The following is a 27,274-nucleotide window of genomic DNA, read 5'->3' on the forward strand; positions in this document are numbered from 1 at the left end:
TTTCTCAAACAACATGCTTTGGATTGGCTACTTCTAAAAAATTAAATACACCTACTGTCCCTGATTTAGAGGAATATTCCGGTTGGAATAATGTTACAAAGTTTTCCATGAAAGAATTACAGGCCCTATTGCAAAATGCATCCTTCACATTTCCAGTTTGGATCCAAAAGGTTGGCTAATGTGGCACATAAGTTCAGATTCATGCCAACATCGTTTTCTGGGTTTAGCTGATGGATTTACACAAATCCGGCCTGATCCCCGCTTTGATACTGGCCATTCTGTCACCACTTATTCAGTAGGTAAATTATGTCAGAATTGGCTGAAACATTCTACCTTGGCTGCGGTTAAACTGCATCTATCCAAGCTCACAGATGATGTAGATTTAAACGATTTCATTAAAGGCCCGGCTAATGGTAGATCTAAAAGAATGATATATGTGATTTACAATGAAATCTGGAAGACTTCACAAATTCAGGCTGCTACACGCCTTAGAGCTATTGATCAAGCTAATTTAGAAAAAGTACTTGCAGTTGTGGATAACAGTATTAACATGCTTTCTTCCCGCATTTACATGTTAAATAACATTGTATCTTCTGTAGTTGATATTGTGCAAGATGAAGTGTCTGTATTATACCATGGTCAGAATCAATTGCGTTCCATTATGCAGTTTGCGAGGACCCTGCAGACGCTTAAGTCTGGGCGGGTGCCTTGGTCATACATGAACGTGTCCTCCCTCTTTGCCCCCTTTAATTTGACAGACAAGCAGCGACTGCTTTCAATGCGTGATGCATCTTTTTCCATGTTACACATGGAGAGATTGGAGCCTTTGCCATTCTCTGTGGCTGAAGCCACTGCTGCAACGTGGCTTATCCACGGGTTAATTACATTACCTTTTCCACTGTACAAATTTACAAATTGTATGCGATATATAGCTATTGGCAGATATGAACCACTGGGTAGTTCGTTTCTCCATGAGACTTGGTCTCTTCCCTTCACTTATAGATGCTTGCAAGACGAGAAGGAAGTTTTTCTAAAAGGGGAGGAGTGCACAGAAACACCGGATCACTCCTTAATATGTAGACACATCTAATTGCATGGTTCTTGTAACCAGGACCGGCCAAATTTAGCCTGTGTTTTGAAAGGTACTCCAGTTCCCGCAATCGTTCCTACTTTTACATTACTAGCAAACAGCAGTTATTTACTTTTGAATAACGAGGACTGTTGTGGTTTAATTAAAGGTATCGCTTATGTGGTAACCGTATCAGAACGTGTGGTGTGTTGCAAAAACGTTCTGTATCCTCCTACACATGGGAATTTGGATGTTTCCATCTGGCCGCGACTCCCAACCTTGAAAGCAGATTTCCATGGTATGAGTAGAATAAGAGCCCTTTTGTCTCTAAAAGAAGTGGCCTTGAGTTCAGCTCGATAAACATTTGTCCTTCACATAGCTAACACGCGAACAGAGGTACAGGCGCTATTGAACACTGATTTGCCATTGCATTTCAGCGAGCTTATTCATCAAATCTTTAATGCCTCCTCCACGTCTGGCCTGGCGCACTTTTTTAAAATAGTTAGCAGTGGTCTCGTGACCTCTTTCGAAAAGATATTTGGAGTCATCCCTGCTTTCTTCCATTCTATATTTTCAAGCCTGTTTGGTGGCTTTCCGGTTTTGCTCGCGCTGGCTGCAGGCATTCTGGTGATATTTTGTTTTATTAAAAATGGATGCCCGTCCTGTGTTAGAAGCCGCTCAGCCCCACTTGGCACTGTTTCGCAACCGAATGCTTGAATACTATGGCACACTGCCGCTTGCGACTTTAAGCACGGCTTTTGGATTATCGTTTTGATTTTCCTATTTTACATGTGTCCAGCCTGTGTTTCATTGCCTAAGCTGCGATTTTGACTGGGCCCTTGATTTATGTCTCTGCAAGACGGTGTCTCCTGACGTCGATTTTAATCCCCTGATGAGTCCCGTAGTTACTCACGAGTTGATTTGTTCTGGCGAAAGGATTATGGCCTTGGCAGCGATGCATGGACTAATGGGTCATTGGAACATACTCGCGGAAGCACAAGATTTCTTGGCACAGAGCTATATTGAGAGCCCACCGAGTTGTCCTCTGATGATGCTAGAGGCTCCGGTACTGGAGGAGCACGTTTGTTCTTTCCCACCGATGAATTGGATGGCTGAACTGTTTTCGGATGATGACAGTGATTTCAATCTGGAGGCTGTTGCTGCATATTTTGCATATTCAGTTCTTTCCTGAAAACTTTCGAGACTTTTGATACTGGCATGTTCCTGATTGCAAGATTTTTTGGACCTTTTGCGTACAAATTCTTTTTACACACCCAGACCTATTGACTTGTGTGCTGGGTTGGCTAGTTGAGGCCTTTGTTAATTTGAACTCTATAATGCCTTTTCACCTGATTTTGGCCATTACACCACTATAACATAGCTCATTATTATGGAACTCTGCTTTCATGATGTGCCCCTGTTCTGGTCTTCTCATTCCTTATTTTGTCCGTGCTCGGATCATTGGGGGGGTGTCATATAGTTACTGCTTACCTATATACCGTGTTAAGTTAGCATGAGCTTATTAAATGTTTAAACGCCATTTTTCCTTTTGCTGCTTTTGCACACAACACATAAATGTTATTTTAGCTTTAAACCTAGAAGAGCGTTGTGATTTACATGAGAATAATATGTTATTGCTCTGATATCAGCTTGCTTGGTAAAATATGTCTTTACAGTGAGTGCTGAAGCTTCCAAGGATAACTCGACACAGTGTTGTTGTGAGAGCTGATCTTCGCACCTTTCTAGACATAACATGAATGCAGCTGCTGCCAAAATCTGGCTTTGCGCGTTTTATATTGCTTTGCTTAGAGCACACGTTACACAGACTTGATGGTGCTTCGCATGCAGAGAGCTGGTGGAAGATGATGTGATCCTCTGACACTGAGATCTTGAGGTATGGGCCCGCCCTGCTAAAACCCAAAGAGACCTTCATAGATATAATATTCTATGCTAGTTAGGGAGGGTGAGAATTAGGTGTTGCTTACTCCTATTCATTTCAGCATTATAGCATGCTGTCACCTTTCGCTTTCTATGGACTAGTAACTATGCTGATAACTTTGTTTCTTATAATATGTTTGCTTGTATTATATAAGATACTGCGTTTGAGAACCCTGCATTAGTAAATAAATATTTCAACTATGCACGTGTCCTCTTTTACTCCACGTTCTGGTTTGTAATGATTGTATAACGAAAGAGTGTTCATGTGTTCCACGATACCTGAGGTATTCTAAGTTCATGTTCTGGTCTGTCTAAACATTGGGAGTTTCTTATGATCAATGAGACACTGTAGCTAGCTCGGTAAGGGGATTTTGGGTACTAAGGTGAGTTTTGGGCCACCCTAATTCACTGAGGTTCCAAATCTCAATGCACAGTTCTGTAGGAGAACAGAATTCCCGCTACAGCATCTGAACCAATCAAACACTCACACCCAGTCAACAGATCTGGGTTTAATCCATCACCGTTCTTTAGCCCACTCTGTCACCCCAGTTCATACATGGCCATATGCAAATCAGTCTGACCCTGTGCCTCATTGGAACAGTCCAGCCCGAACTGCCAAGCCATGCCTTCCCTGGACCGGATTCAAGCTTCCTAGGACCGGTTTCTGGCATTACAGCCGTCTTCAGCCAGGCTTGCTTGAATCCAGTGGCAAAGTGAGCAAGGGACTCACGTCTGAGCATACCCTGCCAACTTATGGCGAACAAAACGGTATAAAAGGGGGTGGTGATGGACGGAGCATCTGAACCAATCAAACACTCACACCCAGTCAACAGATTTAATCCATCACCGTTCTTAAGAGACACTTAGTGTTAGTGATAGATTCCTTACCTTAGAATATCCCCAGGCATCAGACTGGATCCGGAAAGTTTTTCGTCAGTAGTACCCCTGCGCGTTGGTAGGTAGCGTTGTGCGGCTCCGCGTCCGTTGCTGGCGTCGTAAGCGCAGAGATTACGTCACAGAGACTACTTAGGCGCCACCCATGCGCGCTGACGTCAGTTCTTTCTTTTTCCGCGCCAGCAAGCGCAGATCCGGTTAGAGCATGTACCCTAGTCCCTTTTTGACTAACTTTTTTGAGACTTTTGTCTCTACTTCATTTGAGTCTTGACTCCTGGTGCTGCGTAGGGATGCCTGGGTTTAAATCCTGCAGGGTTCTGTCGCCGTACGATGTCTGTGGCCGACCCCCATGGCGTCTGTCTCTACTGTCTGGAGCGCGACCATGACTCCCGGTCATATTCCGACTGTCTGGCCATGGCTCTGACGGCTTTGCGGGAGCGGTCCCGAAAGCTGCTGGAGGCCCGGCAGTCATCTCCGCGCCGTTTGAGGTCCAGGGGTCGCTCGAGGGACCGACCGCGGAGCCATCATCATCGCTCCTCCGGGTCGAAGTCTTCACCCTCAGAATTGGGTAAGAGTCGTCACAAAAAAAGTTGAAGAAGCGTTTACGCTCTCCAAATTCCCACCATTGGTCTTCGGACACGGATGAGGGGGCCAGGGGTTCTTCCCCCGCGGCCCGCGGCCTACCCACCTTATCCGGGTCCGTCGGCGACTCCGGCCCAGGTGCAAGAATTTCTTGCTGACCATGGACTGCCTTTTTAGGCCTCGGGCTCCCGCCGGCGCGCCTTCGGGCCCCGCAGTCCCAGTTGAGGGCCCTTGCTTGCCGCTGGCGGCTCCGTTCCCGGCGCCGCAAAGTCATCCGCCGGTGCCTCTGGCCCCGGCGCCCCCCACGTCTCCATTCCTGGCCCCGCAATGAGTCCCGTTCGTTTCACCTCCACCTTTGCCCGGGTTTCCGGACAATTTTGCTCCAGCTTGGGACCCTAATTGGGACATGGAGCCGGATCGGCGCCATTCTTGGTGACATTGGACCATTTGTATTCCCCTGTCCCTCCCCCACCGCAGCAGCTGGTCCCTCGGGCTGTGGAGGAGGGGGACGACTAGGAGGGGTCTGAGGACCCTCTGCGAGTCTGAACAGGAGTGAGCAGAGGAATCAGAGGATGCCGGTGGCCTTGACCTCTCCTCTAAGCCTGGTTTTCTGTCTCCTCCTGCTGTCATAGAGGAGGGTGCCACATATATTGTGGTGCTCCGTAGAGCAGCTGAGGCCCTTGACCTTGATCTGCCTACTGTCACTCTAAAAAAAAACCTCCTCACTGAAATACTGCAGCCGGCGGCAAGTTCTATGGAACCTTTGCTTCTGTTCAATGAGGCTTTGACGGATGTTTTGATGGGCACCTGGTCTAGACCAGCCACAGGAGTTCCTGTGGATAAGAACGTGGCCAGGCGTCATCGCCTGGCACCGGGTGACTCTGCCATTTTAACGAACCATCCGACTCCGGAGAGCATGGTCATCCAGGCCTCCTCTTCCCAAAGCGCATTCCCTACCGCACGCCGGATAAGGAATCAAAGAAGCTGGAGCAGTTTGACAAGAATTTTTTTTCCTCTGCCAGCTTGGGGCTGCGGTCAGTCAACACCGCATGCCTCTTGGGCTGCTACTCACACACTATGTGGGACACGGTGGCGCAGACACTGCCCCAGTGCCTGGAGGAGGTTTGGGCTGTACTTTCCCAAGCTGTTGCGGAGGGGAAGGACACCGTGAAGTTCGCCATCCGGTGTGAGCTGGATACCGCGGACTCTTTGGGTAGGGCGATCTCCACAACAGTGGCCCTATGTCGCCACGCCTGGCTGCGGTCGACGGGGTTTTCAGGGGATGTCCAGAGTTCCCTCATGGACATGCCTTTTGATGGTACTTGCCTGTTTGGCTGGAGCATTTTAAGGACTCTTTGGCCACGGCCAAGTCCTTGGGTCTCTCCACCACACGCCTGGCCTCGTCTACCTTTAGTTTCTTTTGTGGTCAGACAAGGGCCGCCCCTACACATTCAATCAGCCAGAAGCCTGCGCAGAACCAACCTCAGCGTGGCTGCGGGCATGGTGGCCGCCGTGGCGGCAGAGGGGGCCAACGTGTGGGTCAGTCCACCTCCGCTCCGGCAGCATCCGCCTCAAAGCCTTCCTAGTCCGAGCTTTGGGGTGCACGCCGGTGGGTGGCAGGATTCAACATCACCTCCCCCGCTGGCGTTCTGTCACTGCGGATAGGTGGGTGCTGCAAATCGTCCGAAGGGGCTATATACCCTCCCCTTTGAGGCTGCCCACCCAGCCATGCCACCTCAGTTCCACCGCATGTCGGGGGATCACTTTGCGCTTCTCCAACAGGAAGTCACAGCCCTCTTGGCCAAGGGGACATCAAGTGAATTCCTGGGCCAGAAGTAGGATGTGGTTGTTATTCCCACTACTTTCTGGTCCCAAAAAAGGGGAAAGGGGGCCTGCACCCCATCTTGGACCTCAGGAACGTCTATTTCTTCCTCCGGAAGGAGAAGTCCAAGATGTTGACTCTGGGTCAGGTCTTGGCTGCCCTTGACCCTGGAGACTGGATGGTAGAGTTGGACTTGCAGGACGCATATTTTCATATCCCTGTCCTGCCAGCCCACCAGTGTTACCTGCGGTTCACGGTAGGCCAGGAGCATTTTCAGTTTGCCTTTCTCCCCTTCGGCCATACCAGTGCCACTCGGGTGTTCACGAAAGTGATTGCGGTGGTCGCATCTCATCTGCGCAGATCAGGAGTTGGTCTTCCCCTATCTCGACGACTGGTTGTTGAAGGGGGGCTCGCCCCAGGCAGTAGTCTCCCACCTCCAGACTACAGCCGACCTCCTGCATTTGCTGGGGTTCTCCATCAACATGCTGAAGTCGCACCTTGAGTCCCTCTCAGAAGCTCCCCTTCATCGGAGTGGTTCTGCATTCGACATGGTTTCGGGTTTATCTTCCCGAGCAGCGAGTCCGGGATATTCGGGCTATGATTCCAATCTTTCAGCCTCTATCCTGGGTTTCAGTCAGGAGACCCTCCAGATCCTGGGCCTCATGGCCTCCTGCCGTCTGCTAGTGCAACATGCCAGATGGCATATGCGGGCTCTGCAGTGGGACCTGAAGTTCCAGTGGGCACAGGATCAGGGCAACCTGTCCGATCATGTCCAGATCTCGGAGGGCTCTGCACAACAATTGCAATGGTGGCTCACGAATCGCAATTGGGTCAATGGCAGATCTCTCTCCCTTCAACAACCGGAGCACACAGTGGTGACGGATGCATCCCTCCTGGGATGGGGCGTCCACTTGGAAGAGGCGGAGATCAGAGGCCTCTGGTCTCCGGCGGAGTCCCAGTTCTATATCAATCTTTTGGAGCTTCGGGCGATACGACGTGCACTTAAGGCATTCCTTCCCTCTGTTCGGAGAAGTGTAGTGTAGGTGTTAACTGACAACACCGCTGCCAAGTGGTATTGCAACAAACATGGCGGGGTGGGTTCGTGGACCCTATGTCAGGAGGCTCTTCGCCTCTGCACATGGCTGGAACATCAATGCATTACCTTGGTGGTTCAACACTTGGCAGGTTCTCTGAACGCCAGGTCTGACAAACTCAGCCGCAAGTGCTTGATGGATCATGAATGGCGTCTGAACTTTGACGTTGCGCAAGGTCTCTTTCTGCAGTGGGGAGAGCCTTGGTTAGATCTATTCGCCACCGAAGAGAACGCGCAATGTCATCAGTTCTGCGCGGCACTCGCTCGGCGACGCTTTTCGTACCACTTCTGCCCAGAGTGCTGAAGAAGATTCGGCGTGACCGGGCCCAAGTCATCCTTGTGGCTCCCGATTGTGCACTAAGATACTGGTATCCCGAGCTACTCAGCATGGCGCTCGATCTTCCGATCCCACTGCCTCTTCGGGAGGATCTCCTGTTGCCGCAGCAGGGGACGGTCCTCCTCCCTCCACCTTCATGCGTGGAGATTGAGTGGCGACAGTTGACAGCTTTCGATCTTCCTCCTGAAGTCTGTGATTTCATTTTGGCAGCCAGGCGTCCCTCCACTAAGATGGTATATGCCTGCAGGTGGAACAAGTTTGCGGCATGGTGCACAGCAAAGGCTGTGGATCCCCTTTCTTCCCCTCTTTCTGAGGTCCTTCTGTTCCTTCTATCGTTGGCCCAGCAGGGCTCTGCTCTGGGCACTATCAAAGGTTATCTTTCGTCCATCTCCACCTTTCTACGGATTCCAGATCAGCCTTCTGTTTTTTAAGTCCCTGGTTGTTAACCGTCTCCTAAAAGGCATTACACACACGTTTCCTCCCGTGCCTTTCATAATGCCTCCTATGGGACTTAAATCTTGTCTTGACCTATCTGATGTGCGCTCCCTTTGAGCCCCTTCATAACTGTCCATTACGTCTTCTCACTCTAAAGACAGCTTTCCTGGTACTAACACCTCTGCCAGAAGAGTGAGTGAGCTCCAGGCTCTTTCTTCTAAACCTCCTTTCCTTTCTGTTCATCCGGACAAGGTGGTTTTGAGGACCTGTCCTTCTTTCTTGACGAAGGTTGTCACACCCTTCCACATCGGGTAGACCATCACTTTGCCCACCTTCTTTCCGCATCCTTCGAAAGAGGAAGAGAGTCTCCACCGTCTGGATTCGAAACGTAAGCTCTCGTTCTATCTGAAGTGCACACAACAGTTACGTGGCTACGTGGGCGTCAAAAAAGGTCGGGCCATGCACACACAGACCATCTCTCGGTGGGTCGTTCTGTGCATCAAAACACGTTATTCGTTGGATAAGAAGGAGTCTCCTGTGGGACTGCCTGCCCATTCTACGAGGGCAATGGCAGCCACTACTGCCTTGGGAGGCGGCGTTCCTTTGCAGACATTTGTCAGGCAGCTACGTGGGCGTCACTGCACACGTTTACCAAGCATTACTGCCTTGACAGTCAAGACCGGAGAGATGGCTTCTTTGGCCGTTCTGTTCTCCGTGACTTTCTGGTGTAATATTGTTCGCAGACCAGGGTTGGTATTGCTGGGTATCTATTCTAAGGTAAGGAATCTATCACTAACGTGTCTCTTTCAGCTGCACAAGTTACTACTTGTGTAACAATATATCTGTAAGAGACATTAGTTAGTGATATATTTCTTACCGCCCCACCCATCCTCCCAGTTCTGTGAACTGATTTCTAGGGTTAAGGTCATCCCTTTCAGGGCCCTAGTTTCATGACACCAGTAGTCAGTTTCTTGCATGGCTCTGCATTCCTGGTGCGGAAAGTAGTGTACAGAACTGACGTCAACGTGCATGGTTGGCGCCTGAGTAGTCTCCGTGACGTCATCGATGGACGAGGACCCGCACGACGCCACCTACCGATGAGCAGGGGTACTGATGACAAAAAACTTTGCGGATCCAGTCTGACGCCTGGGGATATTCTATGGTAAGGAATCTATCACTAACTAATGTCTCTTACAGATATATCGTTACACAAGTAGTAACTTGTGCTTACCGCTGGATAGTAAAATGCATTCAGACATGCTAGAGCACATTCTACATATGAGATAAGGGCTTCAATGGCTTTTCTAGGTAGCATCCCACTAGCAGATATTTGCAAAGCAGCTACATGGTCTACACCACATCTTCACTAAACATTATTGTGTGGATGTTTTAGCACGCCAACAAGCTAATGCATGACAGGCAGTGCTAAAACACTCTTTCAAACTATGCAACACCCACAGTTTATCCACCGCCTTTAGGGGGCTTTGCTTTACAGTCTATGCAAAGCATATGTATCTACAGCCACACGAGCCCGAACGGATTGTGTTACTTACCCTGTAAGCCTCTTGGCATGAAGTGCTGTAGATTCACATGTGCCCTCCCTCCTCCCCGGACTCCTGTGGCCGTTGCAATTTATAGTCATCCTTATTTTACATGCATGGACGTCTCTATTTCTCTACTTACTCTATACTCACCCCTCGTTCGAGAAAACAATCTAGCATGGAGCTGCAGAGGAAAGGGGCATGTTTACAAGCCTGGCTAAGTGGACTGAGACGGTCTACAAAATATACCATTTCCAAGTGACTTTCGTTGACTGGGAAACATTGCTATAAGCTGTGAGGGAGATGTGTACCCGAAGGGGATTTTGCCTATTGCCCATTAAGTGAGAGGTAAGAGAGCTACTTGAGCCCTTCTGCAATTGGTTCCAATTCAAACAGTTTGTATAGACGCTACCTAGGCCCCTGTGTATTAATTTTCAAAGCATCGCTGTGTTAAAGCTGATGATGGAGATCAGTCTCTGTTTGGCAGCGATCTACCAGTTCTTATTTCTGTAGCTCACATTAGTTGAATCCTCAGTGCTTCTGCTTTAAAGGTACATGGGGTGGATCATGTAAGGAATATGCAGGAGCATGCATCCATTAGGACGAAAAATAACTTACCAGCAATAACATTTTATCTGATTGATACAACAGCTCCTGTGAATTCCTTGTTGCCATTCTGCCTCCCCCTCTTGAGATTGTGCTGTACTTCATTGTTATTTTTAATTGTTACCTTTAGGGTCTATCCATCAAATTCTAAGCCTCTGTGGGGGCTTAGAACAGCCGATAGAACTGAGATCATTAGCATGCAACTCCTAGGGAACTACTAAATCACTTTGGTGACACTGCGTGACACAAGAGAGCACCACCTAGTGTCAGTGATTTAATTGCTGGAGAAAAAAAATATCCAGGTCCAGGCACCTGAGAAGAGGAAGTGTTGTAAATGTGACTTTCCTAACAGAGTGTATACTCAGGTTGTGTGAATCTATTGAATATAACTAAATCTAAGGGTTACTTCAGAAGTCTTTGCCAATGTCTGTGGAAAAGATGCTAAGTTTGCAAAGATTTTGCTTTGAGCATCTTTGAAAAAATTGTGACTTTATTGATAATTTGTGCCACATATATCCTTGTTTTGAGATTAAAATGGTTCTGCATGAGGGGGAGGAGCTGCGCCAGCGACCAAGATGGCCGCTTGAGCATCGGCTCCGCCGACCACTCCATCCTGACTTGCCATCCGGCACATTATCCTGACCCCCGCCACCGCCACCAGGTGGGGGACCAGCACCTGAGCCACCAGGTGAAATTTTGGAAGATTTGGACGCTCCGGTGACCTAATACCGTTGTCTGGGAAATTTGGGCCTTTGGGATACGCCCCCTGGACCTTGCGTGTGGCACTGCCCGCTCTGGAGTTCGACAACAACGGCGAGTGGGCCCGGAAGTGCTCAGGGACACCCGATCCTCGGAAGTCGAATCACGTCCGCGGGACCCCGGGGCCCCCTCTCAGACTGGTTCACACGGGGCTGCCCTGTCTGGACAGGAGCACCAGCGATCAGCTGGCTTTTGATTGACTTTGTGGCAGAATTGACTCGGCTCTGTTCAGCGAAGGTGGTGCCCGTACGGAGACTGAGAATGGCGGCGAGAGGGGATCCTGAAAAGCCACTGCCGAAAACATTGCGGACTACCAGACTAGTGCAGTCCCATAAATTGGAAAAGTACAGTTTCTCCAAAGGTTCCCCGGGGGACGAGAAGCGCGCACAGGTGAGCAGCCAGGAGGGTGACCCCTCCGGAGAGGACCCGACGATTGAAAGATTTAATGGCAGCGATCACCGGGATTCAGTCTTCTCTCGGCAGGATGGACTCCAAATTAGACACGGTGACCATCGAGGTGGGCCTCATCCGTGCAGACCTCACCAAAACTACGGAGAAGGTCAAGTCACTGGAGGTCAAAACATCGAGCCTCACGGATGATGTGTCCGAACTCCAGCGAGAGGTGAGGGACCTGAAGGCGTTTAGGGCCCAATTTGACCGTAAGCTGGACGAGTATGAGGGGCGAGCGAGGCACAACAACGTCCGTATCCTGGGTGTACCGGAAAGGTTGGAGGGGCAGGCCCCGGATCTGTTTGTGGAGGACCTTATTCTGAAACACCTGAAACCAAAGGGTCTCAGTAACTTTTTCACTGTGGAACGAGCCCACAGAGTTTCCGGTGGTCGCGCCGAAGGAGGGGGCGCTCCCCCGCCCCATGATTGCACGAATACTGAACTTTTGGGATCGGGACGCCATCTTACAGGCTGCTAGATCATCCGGTCCTCTGGCATTCGAGAATGCCTCCTTGCTCTTTTTCCCTGACTTTACCCAAGCGGTCCAAAAACAAAGGCAGGGTTTTTTGGCTATCAAGCGCCGGCTGCGGGCCTCCGAAATTAAGTACTCTATGCTGTTCCCAGCCCGCCTACAGATAGAGCGCAACGGAAAATCTTGGTTCTTTGATCATCCTGAGGCTGCTGCGGACTGGCTGGACAGAACTCAGGTGTCGGACCCGGAGAGAGACTCCCAGGTGGACCACGAGGACAAATTACTTTATCTCTGAACTGGTCGACTTGACTCTATTGGGGGTGGGGGTGGGGGCTTTGATCGGGCGATCTTTTTTTTTTCCCCTATTGATCTTTAGCCTTTTTTGGGGGTTTTTCCTTTTGGGAAAATATTTTGATAGGGTTTGTACGCGAGTGCGGGTGGGGGTTGTGGAGGTCGGCGGCCTGGTGTAAGGTCCTCCTCCGTTTTCTACGTTTAGATCATAGTCCTGGGGAGACAGGCACACTGCGAGTTGGGGATGTGCACGAGTTGCATGCACGGGTGCAGGGTTGGGGGTTGGCAAGTCGGGTTTGGGGCGTTATTGTTTGATTGTTTTTGTTGTGTTTATGACCATTGTCTTGCTATGGGTGTCACAGACTGCTTCAGAATTTTCGGGGATGAATATGGCTTCCACTGGGTTGGGCATGGGTGTATCTGTCCTCAGCTGGAATGTGAATGGTCTGGGAGATAAGATTAAGCGCGCAATGGTGGGGCCGCTTATTAGACGGCGATCGCCAGATGTGGTTTTGCTGCAGGAGACCCATCTCATGGGGAAGCGATGTATGGCACTACACCGGGGAGGGTATAAATAGATGGCCCACGCCGGCTTTACCTCCGGCTCTAGAGGGGTGGGGATCTTAGTTAAGAACTCCTTCCCGCTCACCATCCAAGCTACCTGGTCCGATAACCGTGGCCGCTATGTGGGAATCTCGGGGCTCTGGGAGGGTAGGACTGTCACGTTCCTTTCAATTTATGTTCCCCCAACATTGCAGACGGACACCTTTAGTGACTTGACTAGGGTGTTTTTGTCGCTGCCTATTGGTATTATGGTGATGGGGGGGGACTTCAATGCAGTAATGGATGGCGAATTGGACAGATCCCCCTCCTGTGTGCTGCTGCCCTCTCATAGATGGCTGTCTGATTTTGCCTCTGCAGCTGGTATGGTTGATGGGTGGAGACTTCGACACCCCAGGGACCTGGAATATACACATGTGTCTGCTGCGCATCGCTCTTCCTCTAGGATAGACCACGTGTTCGTGCAAACCCCACAGGCGGCGTTTGTTCAGGAGGTGGGTCACCTGGCTAGGGGGGTATCTGATCATTCACCGATCTGGTTGCGATTGAATGTCGGTCAGAGTAATGTGGCCAGGATTGCCCCGATTAGCGCGTGGCGGCTGAAAGACCCCACAACTAAAAAGGAAATAGTGCGAGTCGCGGATAGCTACTTCCGGGAGAACGCCGGGACGGTCGCTTCTGGCTGCTCCCTCTGGGAGGCCTACAAAACTGTTGTCAGGGGGGAGGCGCTCTCCCTAATCTCCGGGCAGAAAAAGAAGAGTCGGGCGTAAGTCGATAGAATTGAGGAGGAGCTGCTGGTCCTGGAGAGGGAGGCCTCCATCGCTGAGGACCCGGGGACGACACATCGCCTCGGTCTCCTCAGAGATGAATATAAGCAATTGGCGCATGATAGGGCGAGAGTGCAGCATGCCGACACACAAAGCAGAATATATGAACACGGAGATAAGGCTGGGAAATTGATCGCTTGGTTGGAGAATCATATTTTCGTGGGTCGTTTTTGGCTTCTGATAGGGTGATCGTGTTATGCAAAGAAAACACGTGATTTTTGTGCATTTTTGCAACCATGCCAAAGGACGAACATCCAGATGTATGCAAAACTTTAAGGGAAGAAAAAACTTTGCACAACCCTATTAACTATGCTGGAGCATAATCATAAGTTAATAGCAAACAGTCAAATAATTGTTATTTATATGTGTATGCCTACAAATATTGTGTATATAGTAGTACTGCTTGAACTGAGAACACTTATCAACATTTATCACAGAATTCTGTTAATTTATTATGATTTTTTTTCTAGCTGTAAATCCCTTTGAAGAGGACACGGTGGATTCAAAGTTTGTGGAGGAAATGGGGCTTAAACGAACCAGAATGACACTGAGTCTATGAAACGTCTCCATTGCTATTCAAAATAGGTTAGCAGTTCAGATGGGTCTCCAGTCGGACTCAAAAGACAGTATTTAAAATGTGTGAAGTTAAAGCAAACTTGTATAAGGGTAATTTTTTCCCTACTTTTTCTACTCTGAAAAAAGAATAGTCATGTACATGAAGAAAGCATTATTATTGTAGAGCATTATGTGACTTGGTGCGACCAGGACTATTTGTTTACATGTGTAATCCCTGGTATTCTGACCACGTGTCTAATCATTCAGCAGAAATTCAGTATCTGAAAACATACTTCCTTGTTTTAGGTGTTAACTTTCATTTGCATTGTGTTGTCAGAAAAATTGTCTATCTGATTTTTCAAATGTGCTTCAATTGGTCAAAATTGGACTACATATGCCGTTTAATAGGGAAAAAAATGTAAATTCGATATTTATGAACAGTTAAGTATTGGTGGTTTTAGGTACCCCCATTAAGAGAATATCTAGTTCATCAAATGTTTTGCATCTCTGTCCCTTAATTGTCAGGATTTCTTTCTACTGGGTTTTTTCCACCTTACTGGTAGAAACAAACACTTTGTAGTAAGTTTCACGATGCTTCAGAATGTGAGTGGTCTATCTATCAGTGTTGGTAGGTGAGGACAGCTGCAGTTCCTGTTTACTCCACAAAATGAAAATTAGGAAATTGCAATTTAAGCAGTTCTAATAAATGAAATGGCTTTCGCCGGATAGACTTTATCTATTCCCATTGGTAGTGAAAGGACAACTCAAGGGAGCGTAGACATTTTATGCCTCGGTAAAAGCAAGAATGGTGCTTTTTAAATTCTGTCTCGGGTGATAAAGGAGCAATAACTATGGAGGTATATTATAAAATATTTTATTCCTATTAATGATTGATATGGGCAAAGAATAAACATGCTCAGTTACCTTTTTAAAGGGATTTTACTTCTTGGATTTCTGTTGCACAGGGAATAAATATTTACCTAGTATGCAAATAGTTTTTTCCCCTAATGGTCTGGGTTCACACTACAATATTTTGGCATCCTTCACTCTGAATCTGTGCTGTAAAATAAATTTGGTCGTTTGGTATTAAAACGCAAGCAGTTCACCCACGAGATCTCTAAACAATTATATAAATATATATATTTATATATTTATATATGTATATTTGCAGGAGGTAAAAAGCAGAAAATATTAATACTCTGTTTTACTAGCATACGAAAATGTTGAAAAGTACATTTTATTGAACTAATATAGTCTCCATCTCAAAAGAGCGTTTATTTGTCCTTTACACAGTTTATATGCTTTTTACATCATTCCTGAAATCAGTCCTCGAGCATGTATATGCACCCAAGCTTTTCATAGTAGCATACATGTTTATGGTAAATACAGTAACTTGACATACTAATTGCGGGTTCTGAAATCTGTACAATAATAAATGTTACAATTATAACAAAAACATGCTCGATTTAAGGGTCAGACACTGTTTAGATTTCAATTGGCTTTATGACTGGTTTTCTTATGTGCCTTATATTTGAGCCTGGTTCGCTCGGTTTGAAAGGGGCTAGTCCACCATATGGACGTGGCAGAGGCAGACCGGTGGCATCGTCCGGGATGTATGCATTTGGCCTTTGGTCAGCTGTGGTATATACCCCACTTGGCAATAGATGTTGTTCTTCTTCAAAATTAATCTGCAAAACAACAAATGTATGTCACAACTAGACTGCGAACATTTCAGGACAGCACAGCAGATATAAGCACTCCACCTTTTCACCCTCCTATTCCTTTCCCTATTGAGGGATCAGTTTCGACGTTCATCATTGTGTTTGTAATCAATAAGAAATATGATTCAGTGGGGTCACTTTACCATCACCAGATTCTCTGATCTAGTTTTATATGCTAAACTGAGAAAGGATCATTTAGGCTTCTGGATACCATGTTTGAAGATATGCCCTGTCTGGGCAGGCACTGTCCCGCTCAGAGCACAACAGCGGTACATGTTGTCCCATAAGGAAAGGATGGCACATACTTTATGATTAGAAAGCATCCCTTGGTGGATTCCAAGTTCGGCCCTAAGGATGGTAAATACTTTATGATTAGAAAGCATCCCTTGGTGGATTCCAAGTTCGGCCATCCACTAGGTGTTTAATTTATCTCCCCTTTTCCAACGAGCATAATAATGAACCTTTTCAGATTGCGAATCCTAGCCTTAAAGGACACCATAAACCATTTTCTAGTTTATAATGAAGTTCACTAGAGGTAGCGGTGACCACCCTTCTCCAGGAAAGCTGATGCTGTTTAACATTCATCTGTCCACTAATAGCCATAAACGATCACAAAATAAACGAGAAGTAGAAAACTATGTAAGGATTACTCATGCATAAGTCATTATCAATGCATCACATTTCATAAACTAAACATTAGCAATTAGAAGGAACATTTGTATAGCGTTGACTTTAATAGATGTGACCAAGCTTTGTACTAGACAAGACCCTTTATAGAAATGCATCTTTGTAGCATTAGAAGTTAAAATTGTTTGTCTGTGAACAACGAAAAGTGTTCAGCATTTAAACTTAAGAGCTGAAAGGTGTTAGCATGTTTATCAGCATTACTGTCAAATTACATTCTTTCAGAAGTGGTGTAAAGATTTAGATTGAATATTTCACTTCAAAGTTGCTCCCTGCTCATCAAAAGGTTTACATAATTGTACAATAGATGGAAACCGGTTTTCCATATAGAAAATTCAAGTATATGTACCGATTATAACAATGTTTCAAATTATAGTGTATATTTGAATATATATTTATATATGGTTTGTAAATGTTTAGAACTAATAACTTCTAACTATTTTTATAACAATGAAATAAAACATGTATTTGTAATGTTTTGTCCAAGAACTGTTATTTTCGTTTTCATTTTTTGTTACATGGCCCACTTCTTTACAATAACTAGATTTTAAATGTTGTGTTGAACTCTTACATTAATGATTACTTTTATGTGACTGTTACATTCAAACCATATATTTGACAAAAATGCTGTTGGGCGTATCTCGCCATACGATATAATGTTGTATACCTGCACTTTTATTCTGTGCATGAGGGCACAGTACGTGATATTTGAAGTAAGTGATTATAAAACTGAATGTGGCATATCTGGATTTCTGTAATACAATTAATGTGGCACAGACGTTTAGCATCGCTCAAGTACCATTTGCAACTTTTCTGAAGCCAGGCCTGTGGTCTACAGTAGTAAAACTTTAAAAACGTGTTGTGTTTGCAAATTAACTATCTGAATCGATGCAGACTATCATTTTAAATATTTACTTGCAGGGACTGTCCAAGATGGCAGACGGTTGAGGCATGTTTCACTGTCTCTCCGCTCGCGCCCATGGCCTTGTGGAAAAGTAAATTTTGCCATGTTCTGTGTCCCTACGTGTCCCCCATCTTATGTTATGTGTGCATGATTAATATGCATATGTATTCCTCATGTTTGATTAGAGACGCAATTACAGTTGTGTCCATCTCTAGTATGCCAGTTCCCAGTTCTCGTGAATACTACGAATATCAGGCCTATGTAAAGTTACGTTGCCACGTTTCTCAGTGTGCACGTTATTTCATTGTAAAGTCCCCGTTTCTAGGCCTCAAAAGGGCCGGACACCAGATTCAGCTCCTGTCTCCTGAACCCTCGCTGAGGAGCGATACAGCCCCCACCTGTATCCTCGACCCTTCACTTACTTCCTGCCTCGCAGTGCCCGGCTCGCCCTGGCTCTGCCTACGAGTCTGCCAAGAGTATGTTATGATTCTAGTTATCAGTCCAGCCCTCCTTCTCTGCATTCCTAAGCTACTGAATCGCATCAATAGTTTCCGTCATTGTCTAGCCTTTACGTCTCCATGTAAGAGAAATACTGTATTAATGGTCATTTAATATTCCTCAACACGCACTACATGTAGAATAATGCATGCTCCAGTCTTAGAGTCTGTTAGCCTCTCCCCTCCTGACTCTTAGTTTATATCAACATGTCCTCTAAACATTAGATACTAGATAGGGTTTAGGTACATGTCGCCCTGACTCTCCAGACTTCAGTCTTTACTCCTAGCGCAGAGTTCATAGCCCCCAGCTTCTCCTAGTAACACGTCATTGTCAGTTTGCGCGCACCATTAGGTTAGAGGTCCCGGCTCCTTAGGTAGCCCCCTCCATGTTTCCGCCCCATTTATGACATATTCTGTTACGTTTACATCACATGTCCATGTATACGCCTCTTGTTACACCCACTTTCACCCTTATCTTTCGCGACTGCTATTGACCACACCCACTGCTCCGCCTACTGTATTCACTGTAATGCAATTGTTTTAGTATATATATGTTGTACATTGTTATTAAAGTTGGCGTGCTCATTCCCTGTCCCCCCTGCAGGGCCCTGCCATCCTGTTCCCGTGCAGGTTGTCCTGTTCCTGTCCTTTATGCTGTATTAAACCTGCAAACTCCTACTACCTCGAATCTTGACTCTTATTTATTGAGCTATCTGTTATTGCTATGTCCAGTCAAACCTAGATCCGGTATTATTTATTTATATACCACATAATGGCGCCCGAATAGGGACTTGCCCTTTCCCCACGCGCCGGTGAAGCCACGTATGCCCCCTGACCCTCTGCAGCCGTGACGGAACCATACCGTGCACGTGCAGATATTTCTGCTTCAAGTATCCCTCAGGCCCACGGAGGAGACGGAGGTTGCGGTCCAGCATCCAGACGAGGCGGTGGAGGAACGCGGCGAGTCCCGACCAGAGCCCAAGCCGAGAGTCCAAGGTCCGAGGTATCCGGAGGCCCACCCGTAACAGAAGTCCGAAGTCCGTCCGTCCGGCGTCAAAGCAGTCCAGTCCAGTCCGAGGCCTTCCGTTCTTGCTGCCCGGTGAGTACCGTTGCTGGGGTAGTATCTAGACAGGGTCAATCTAATTGACTCTGGTCCGTGGGTTTTGGTGGTACACAGACCCAAAACGAAGTGTCCACTTCGGTGGATGCGGGTCCTGACGTGTCTCTTTATGAGACCGGTAAGTTTCGTACTGTTTTAGCAGTGCATCTAGTTTCTGTTCTAGTCAGTTCTGTTCTCGAGAAGATTCATGTATTCTGTTTTCAGTATTCCAGGTAGTATTCTGTTCGAACTGTTATTTTAAATGTTCTTCATGTATTTTTAATATCGTGGTATGAAAGTAGTGTAATTATCGTGTTCATTGTGTATTGTATTGTGTCTAGATTACAGTTCAGTCATGCCCTTATTTTCCAAACTACGTCAGTTGAAAACTAGAAAAGGTCTGTTAGAAGCAGCAGTTCCTGTCCCGCCTAGGGACAGTCCAGGTCATTTTATGTATCAGAAGCATGGCATAAGTGCCATATTATATCTAGATTTATGGGTGGAGTACACCAAAGAGTTAGAAGAAAAGTATAGATGGCCCGTATCAGGTACGTGGGATGCCGAGTGCATCATGCGAGTAGAAGAAGCATTATGGAAAAAGAAAGCCAGACAGTCACAGAAAGATGCCATCGAGTTATGGCGCAAAGAATCTCATAAAAGAACCGAAAAAGAAATCAGAAAGTCAGAATTAAGTAGAGAATCCTTAGAAAGAGCGCAAGAAAGAGAATTAATCGAGATAGGTGAACGAGTTAAAACCGAACAGTCAGACAGACAGAGGAATGCCCTTATTAAGGGTATGTACCCTCTTCTTGCCGAGGGCTTGCCAAAAGCAACCCCGGAGGCATCCAGTAATTTTCCGCCACCATTAGTTCCGACTAAGCTACGTCACAAACCGACCGCAGCTGATATTTTTATTTCGTCCTATTTGGACGACACAGTCCCAGAATATGCAAATCCTGTTCCACCAGTTCCTGTAAATCATGTAAATCCTGCTCCTCCAGTCACCGGAGTACCTGCTACGGTACCCCCGGTCCAGCCCACATTACAATTTCCCACCGCGCCAGCATGAAGAGTATCAGTCGACGATTCTAGTTTAGGGGCCGCAGGGGGAGGTCCTCCTGGTACCCCGCCGCCACACCAACGTGTAACGTTAGTCGAGTTACATGAACGTGCGTTACAGCGTACGCCCAAATATAAGTCCGTTGCAGAAATCCGACGAGCCCTTACTGAATGCCGCTATGATCCAGTTGCAGGTGATGATAGTACAGTTATATATTCAATCCGTGTAAGACGGGTGACCGGGTATTTGGACACCCTACCGAATATGAAAGAAGATCTAGACAGAATTTATCGTTTCATCTGTACAGGGGATGATCCAGAAAGTATTGGCGAAGCCATGTCTCAAAGGAAAGCTGAGATCCAGCTCATGTTATTAAAGTTTCTGATTAATTGTTTAATAAGAGAACAAGATTCTCCGACTAAAGATCCGGCCGAAATGAGAATCCTGACAAGGTGGAGTGATAATATAGCCGAGGGTAAGCACAGAACCATCAGTAGTATAGAGAGTATGTACAAGAAAATTCGTAAAGAAATAATAAGGTTACACGAGAAACGCAAAGAAGCACTAGTAAACGAGAAAGAAAATGACTCTTCTACTGAAGAGGTAGACGACGAGAATCCCACTAGAATAGCGTATGTAGGTAGAACTAGACTTTCCGATCGACATTCACGTCTAGACTACAAGAAAACTGTTCCTCATCCAGCACCAGAGCAAGGTTCTCTAGAACAAGTATTTCAAGCTACCGATCACATTCTGAAATCACGAATCGGTTACAGTGAGTTAAGTACTATGCATGAACAAGAACTAGCCCGATCAGCAGTCCGCTGGACTACTGATTCTACCACTTTTCCAGACGAAATAGTGGCACAAATGTTTCTGAAACTGCCCCCAGCCGAGCAACGACTGGTGGGTATGTATATGATCCAGCACCTCATTTCTCTGTATGAGGGTCAACATTCTGATCCAGGTCCGTTACATGATGTCCTGAACGAGTTACTCCAGTATAGATGGAAAGGTCTAGGTACCGATTTAATTAGTGTTATTCTAGAACAGCGCCACAAATATAGAACGTTCCTGAACCCGCATTTTGTTCATGTTTCACCTCCAGAAAGTAAACCCTCTTACATAGATAGACAGAATCCGTTACGAGAAGTACACCCAGTCAGGACAGCAGATGGTGAAATGCAAAGAGTATTTGTTTACACCCCGATTACAAAGATGGAACTCTTAGAAATGAAGAAATTAATTCCCTGTCATGACAAAGATCCAGCAGGGTTCCACCGAGAATTAAAAGACATGCTCCGTATGGGAGAATACACGTATCCAGATATAATTAAAATGTTAAAAGTCCTGTGCCCGCAGGGGTATACGAAAAACTCAAGGAAAAAGAATGGGAGGTGGGAGAGAAAAAGATCGATTGGACAGTTCTAGAAGCTGAAGATAAGATACGAGTACCAGGTACCGGTCTAGGAGAGAAATGTAAAGAATTACCAGAACTGTTAATACAAGTTTTGCCGAGGTTATTAGCAACTAAAAAGGAAGACTGGGATGCAATCTCAGCCTGTAAACAGAAACAAGACGAAGACACTAGTGATTTTTATTCTAGATTTGAGAAATGCTTTAGTATAAACAGTGGCCTCAAGACAAGTAGCGAGTCATACCCTCATCTCTTTGTTACTAAACTAGTCGAGAATTCAAGTCCACAAGTTAAGAATCGAGTTTTGAAAGTCGAAAGTACCTGGCAAGCTAATACCCCGTCCCAGATGTTACAGATGCTTCAGTATCACCAGAATAGAATTAGAGAAGAGCAAGATCATGAAAGAAAACGTATGAAAGACACGAAAATGAAAGTACTAGTTGCACAATCTGTTCCTCAAGACAGTCAGAAGAGGGGTACGAATCAAGCCAGTCATCCTGCAGTTCCCGTTAAAGGGACCTGCAATTATTGTAAACAGCCAGGTCACTATATAAACGAGTGTGCAGTTCTGAAACACAACATAGCTACCGGTAAGACTAAATAAAGACCACGTCCGCCTAGACAAGAACAAGTTCCACAGACTTCTCAGCCACAGAATGCACAACAGACAGTTCCAGCACCGCAGCCTATTGCTGCAACACAGCATGTTACACAGCAGATGTACCAGTATGCACAGTCTGAGTATCCAGAGTATCAACAGTATTCATGAAACAGCCTAGAGAGGGAGGTAGGCTTGCCTCTAATCGAGATACCTGTAGATCAAGAGGGTCCCTATGTTCACAGTCAAGTATTAGGGAAAGACAGAAAGTTTCTGATTGATACAGGGGCAAGTAGGACCACCATCAGTCACGCCGAAGTTCCAGGGGCTCCGCTCTCAGGCTCTAGAAATGTTTCCCTTGGATTTTCAGGAAAGCCTATTGTAAATGCGATATCAAAGCCAGTTACTCTAGAAGTAGGTCCATTGTTCCGCACTACTGATCTGTTACTTACGAAGTCATGTCCAGAAAATCTGTTAGGTATTAAAACACTGAAAGAATTAGGTGCAGTTATTTGCTGCTCCCCAGAGGGAATACGACTGTTTCTACGTGACTTCAAGGGTCACTATGTATTACGAGATTTTGATCCGAGATTGTCCAATGTTCCGCAGCATTTATGGGCGCAAGGTCCAACTGATGTAGGTTATATGCAAATCACACCCCATCGTGTGACTCTCAAACCAGGTGTAGTGTTACCACGAATCAGACAGTACAGATTGCCACCTGAGGCTGTAACAGCCTTATCCAAAATTATTGACGAGCTCATCGCTCAAGGAGTAGTTGTAGAAACTAACTCCAATGTATGTAATTCTCCGATCATTCCAGTCATGAAACGTACTGATCCAAATGCACCCCCAGTATATCGATTAGTGATTGACCTTCGAGAACTCAATAAATGTATTATTCCCCAGTACCCAGTTGTCCCAGATATCTCTTCCCTATTGACAGCCATTGATTCCGAAGCCTCATTTTTTACAGTCATAGACCTCAAGAACGCGTTTTTCAGTGTCCCCATTCATCCAGACAGCCAGTTCCTTTTCGGATTTTGTTTAAATGGAAGGAGCTACCAATTTACACGAGCTCCTCAAGGTTTCACAGAAAGTCCTAGTATTTATAGTCAAGCACTTAAGAGACAACTAGACAATATTCACATGCCAACTGACACTGCCCTGCTCCAGTATGTCGATGATCTACTGATCACAGCCCGTTCTGAACGTGCTTGCGAGCGAGCATCACTTACAGTCTTGTATTTTCTTGCCGAGATGGGGCACAAGGTGTCCCCTTCGAAGCTTCAATTCTGTGTCCAGCAAGTGATCTATTTAGGCCACTTACTGTCCAAGAGGGGTAGGCAGTTGACACCTGACCGTATCCAGTTAATAGCGAGTCTTCCTCAGCCCAAGACCCAGAAGGAGGTGCGTGCTTTTATCGGCCTTACTTCTTATTGCAGACAATGGATTCCTCAGTATGCATTTCTAGCTAAGCCACTGATACAGTTAACGACACAGGAGGCAGCCGTATCGACTGTCCTCCCTTGGACATCTGAACATACACTTAGTTTCAATGAGTTAAAGAAAGCTTTATGCCAAGCTCCAGTTCTAGCTACACCGAACTACAGTAAGCCTTTTACACTTTTCGTCACAGAACGTGAAGGTACAGCATTATCTGTTCTCACACAAGATCAAGCAGGACAGTACAAGCCCTGTGCTTATTTTTCGAGCACATTAGATCCAGTAGCCCAGGCGCTGCCTGCGTGCCTCAAGTCAGTTGCAGCCACAGCACTAGCTATCAGACAAAGTGATTCCATAGTATTAGGACATTCCTTGACAGTACAAGTTCCACACTCCGTGGAAGTTCTTTTAAACCGAACACAGACTCAGCACTTGACAATTGCACGTTTAACAGGTTATGAACTGACACTGTTCCAGCCACACATAGAAATCAGACGCTGCAACGTTCTAAATCCTGCTACACTGTTACCGTCAGTTAATTCGAATCCTGCCACACACGACTGTGTGGAAGTAGTTAACACTATGACTAAGCCAAGACAAGATCTGACGGATATTCCATTACCAGATCCCGACCTGACACTTTATGTGGATGGTTCATGTATGAGAACAAGTACAGGAGAACTAGTAGCCGCGTATGCAGTGACTACTGACACTGAAGTTATAGAGACACATCGTATTGACACCCTGTCTGCTCAAGCAGCAGAGCTAGTTGCTCTGACCCAAGCCTGCATACACGCCAAGAACCTGAAAGTTAATGTTTACACAGATTCACGCTACGCATTCGGAGTTGTACACGACTTCGGAGTGCTCTGGCAGGAGAGAGGTTTCATGACTTCTCATGGAACCAAGATTCAGCATGGTCTCCTTATTCAAGCTCTGTTAGATGCCATACACTTACCGACATCTATTGCTATCATGAAGTGCAAAGCACATACGAAAGTTACAGACATTGTTTCTCAAGGTAATGATCTAGCAGATCGCACAGCCAAGCTTACAGCACAGACTCCAGACATGTCAGTTAATCCTCCAGATCCGACTACCTGTATGACAGTTAAGGACCCCACTCAAGATGTCATAGATATCCAGTTACATGCTACTCCCGATGAAATCAAGAAATGGTCCGAACAAGGAGGGGTCCAGACAGATCAGGGATGGGTAACGAAGGGAAAAGCCACATGGTTTCTCCCCGACTCTATGGTTCAAGTCATTATCAATACCGCACATAGTCCAGCACATTTAGGAGAAAAAGCTATGTTAGATAGTATCCAGAACATTTGGTTCAACAAGCATTTACGAGCTGCAGCCAAGCAGAAGGTCCGTACCTGTATGATATGTTGCCAGTTTAATCCAGGTAAAAGTGTCCCGGTGGAACAAGGTGGATTCCAGCCCCCTGACCACCCTTTTGAAGTCCTCCAAATGGATTATATTCAGATGGAGCGATGTCGAGGTTTCAAGTATGTCCTTGTAGTTGTATGCGCTTTGTCCAGGTGGACAGAAGCATATCCAGTCCCAGATTACACAGCCACGACCACTGCCAAGCAGTTGGTTCGTGAATTCTTCCCCCGCTATGGACTCCCTAGGGTCGTATATTCTGACAACGGCCAGCCATTCTCATCTGAGCTCATGAAACATATCTCCCTTTTGTTAGGGTACCAGTGGAAGTTCCATTGTGTACGCCATCCTGAAGCAGCCGGTCTAGTAGAGAGACATAACCTGACCCTGAAAATCCGTATTGCTAAAATATGTAAAGAGAAAGGTGTGGACTGGCTAGTAGCTCTGCCAGTCGCTTTGTTTTATATGCGCATGGTCGCACATTCCAGATCAGGTCTGTCCCCGTACGAGGTCGTATTCGGCCGCCCCCCTAACATGTGGAGTACACCTAGACCCCGAAGTATTACAGATGTTTCAAGTAATATGCTGACAGATTACCTAGCTTCCTTGATGTCTGCCCTACACTCTTGTCGTTCACAGGTTGCCGCCGCATTTCCAGACAATACCGAGGTGGCACCTCATGAAATCGTTCCTGGAAGTTTGGTTCTTGTAAGGAACTTTGATCGTTCAAGTCCGCTGGAGCCCCGCTGGAAGGAGCCAAAACAGGTCCTCCTGGCCACCCGTACTGCCGTCAAGCTGGAAGGCAGGAAGGGCTGGGTCCACCTGTCTCATGTGAAAAAGTTTTACGGACTAAAGACTGTTTCCAAGAACATTTCCGAGGATTTTAAAAACTGCCAAAGTACTATTCTCAAGGACTGTCCCGCAAAAGACAATGATACAGATTCCTCCCTGTTAGAGAAAACTCCGCAGCAGGAGTACAAGCTAAAATTAAGGTCTAGTAAAATAAGTCAGCCAGTTTGATTGTCTAAGTCCTCCCCTAGGTGAAACGGTTAGACCGGTTTCTGACATGTATATAATAGACCCCCACAGAGAGAGAGTTAGTGAGAACTCTAAAAGTTGCACTATTATTTTATGTTTTCTGCTATATCTCAGCCTTATGATTACCTGCACAAGTTATGCATTTTATTTGTGTTTTCCAGTTTCTAATGTAAATAAGTCTCCTAATGCTACAGTAGAGCACACGTTTAGTGATCTACCTCCTCATGAACTCTCATATCGTCTTGCTATGCGTAATAATTCCTTTATCCGTATGTTACATTATTCACACCAGACCAGCAATGCCACTAATTGTTGGGTGTGTGGTCGACTCCCCCCTTTCCAGACACCGAAGGGAGTCCTGCCACTGTTTTCTTATCCATTTTCACATAACGGTTCATGTGGAGCATGGTCCACGTTAACGTCATCTTCCAATGATATGTCTTTTCTTAACAGTACATGTTTCCCAGGCAAGCAAGGTCTGCCCCACAGAACAGGGCTAGATCTAGAAAATGAAGTTTATAATTTGGGTAATTATTCTTCGAATTTTATGGTCCTGAATGTTCAGTCTGATACTACTCCAGACTTACCTGCTATGTCAGTATTACCAGTAAAAGGTGAATTATGTGTCCGAAATAATGGTTCCGTACATGTAGGCCATAGTGATTGTACCACTATTGTCAAGTATGGTGACAGTAGGAAATCTATTTTCAAAGCTTCACGTCATTCTTATTTTGTTTGTGGTCAGACCGCATATGTTCGTCTGCCCCTCGATTGGGATGGAACCTGTTACATTGCCTTCCTACTGCCACCAGTTTTCCTAGCCCCACCTGACTATCATAGGAATTCCCACCTAGTACATACTAGACACAAAAGAGACCTCCCGATTGTCGATTATACTGAAACTGCTCTAGAACAATACATAGATATCAATAAAGGTGTCTTCCCCTATTTAGGTACTGTCGCGAATAGTAAACTGATACGTAGATTAACGAGAACCCTTGAAGCAGTAGTGATTGAGACTACTTCTGCTCTAGGTAACTTAACCGAAGAGCAATCCTTTATGAGAATTGTCGTGCTCCAGAATCGTCTCGTCCTTGACGTCATACTGGCCGATAGGGGCGGGGCATGTAGAGTCATCGGATCTAGTTGCTGCATTTTCATTCCTAATAACGCACCGTCTGTTTAT

General features: G+C 46.2%; 2 protein-coding genes across 4 annotated transcripts in view; one reads left to right on the forward strand and one right to left on the reverse strand.

The window, feature by feature from the left end:
• GSAP (gamma-secretase activating protein) overlaps positions 1 to 17,108 on the forward strand; it is a 725,614-nt gene extending 708,506 nt beyond the window's left edge. For both annotated transcript variants that reach the window (XR_013608568.1, XM_078679324.1), the window contains one exon: positions 14,148 to 17,108. Coding sequence is in view for 1 of the 2 variants with exons in the window: in XM_078679324.1 (XP_078535450.1) it covers positions 14,148 to 14,236 (89 nt within the window). In the remaining variant the exon portion in view is untranslated. The remainder of the gene's footprint in view (positions 1 to 14,147) is intronic.
• CCDC146 (coiled-coil domain containing 146) overlaps positions 15,489 to 27,274 on the reverse strand; it is a 950,534-nt gene continuing 938,748 nt past the window's right edge. For both annotated transcript variants that reach the window (XM_078679302.1, XM_078679310.1), the window contains exon 19: positions 15,489 to 15,920. In XM_078679302.1, the coding sequence (XP_078535428.1) occupies positions 15,717 to 15,920 (204 nt within the window). In that variant the 3' untranslated portion in view covers positions 15,489 to 15,716. The remainder of the gene's footprint in view (positions 15,921 to 27,274) is intronic.

The sequence above is a fragment of the Lissotriton helveticus genome, chromosome 1_1 (genome assembly GCF_964261635.1).
Source record: "Lissotriton helveticus chromosome 1_1, aLisHel1.1, whole genome shotgun sequence".
Taxonomy (NCBI): Eukaryota; Metazoa; Chordata; class Amphibia; order Caudata; family Salamandridae; genus Lissotriton; species Lissotriton helveticus.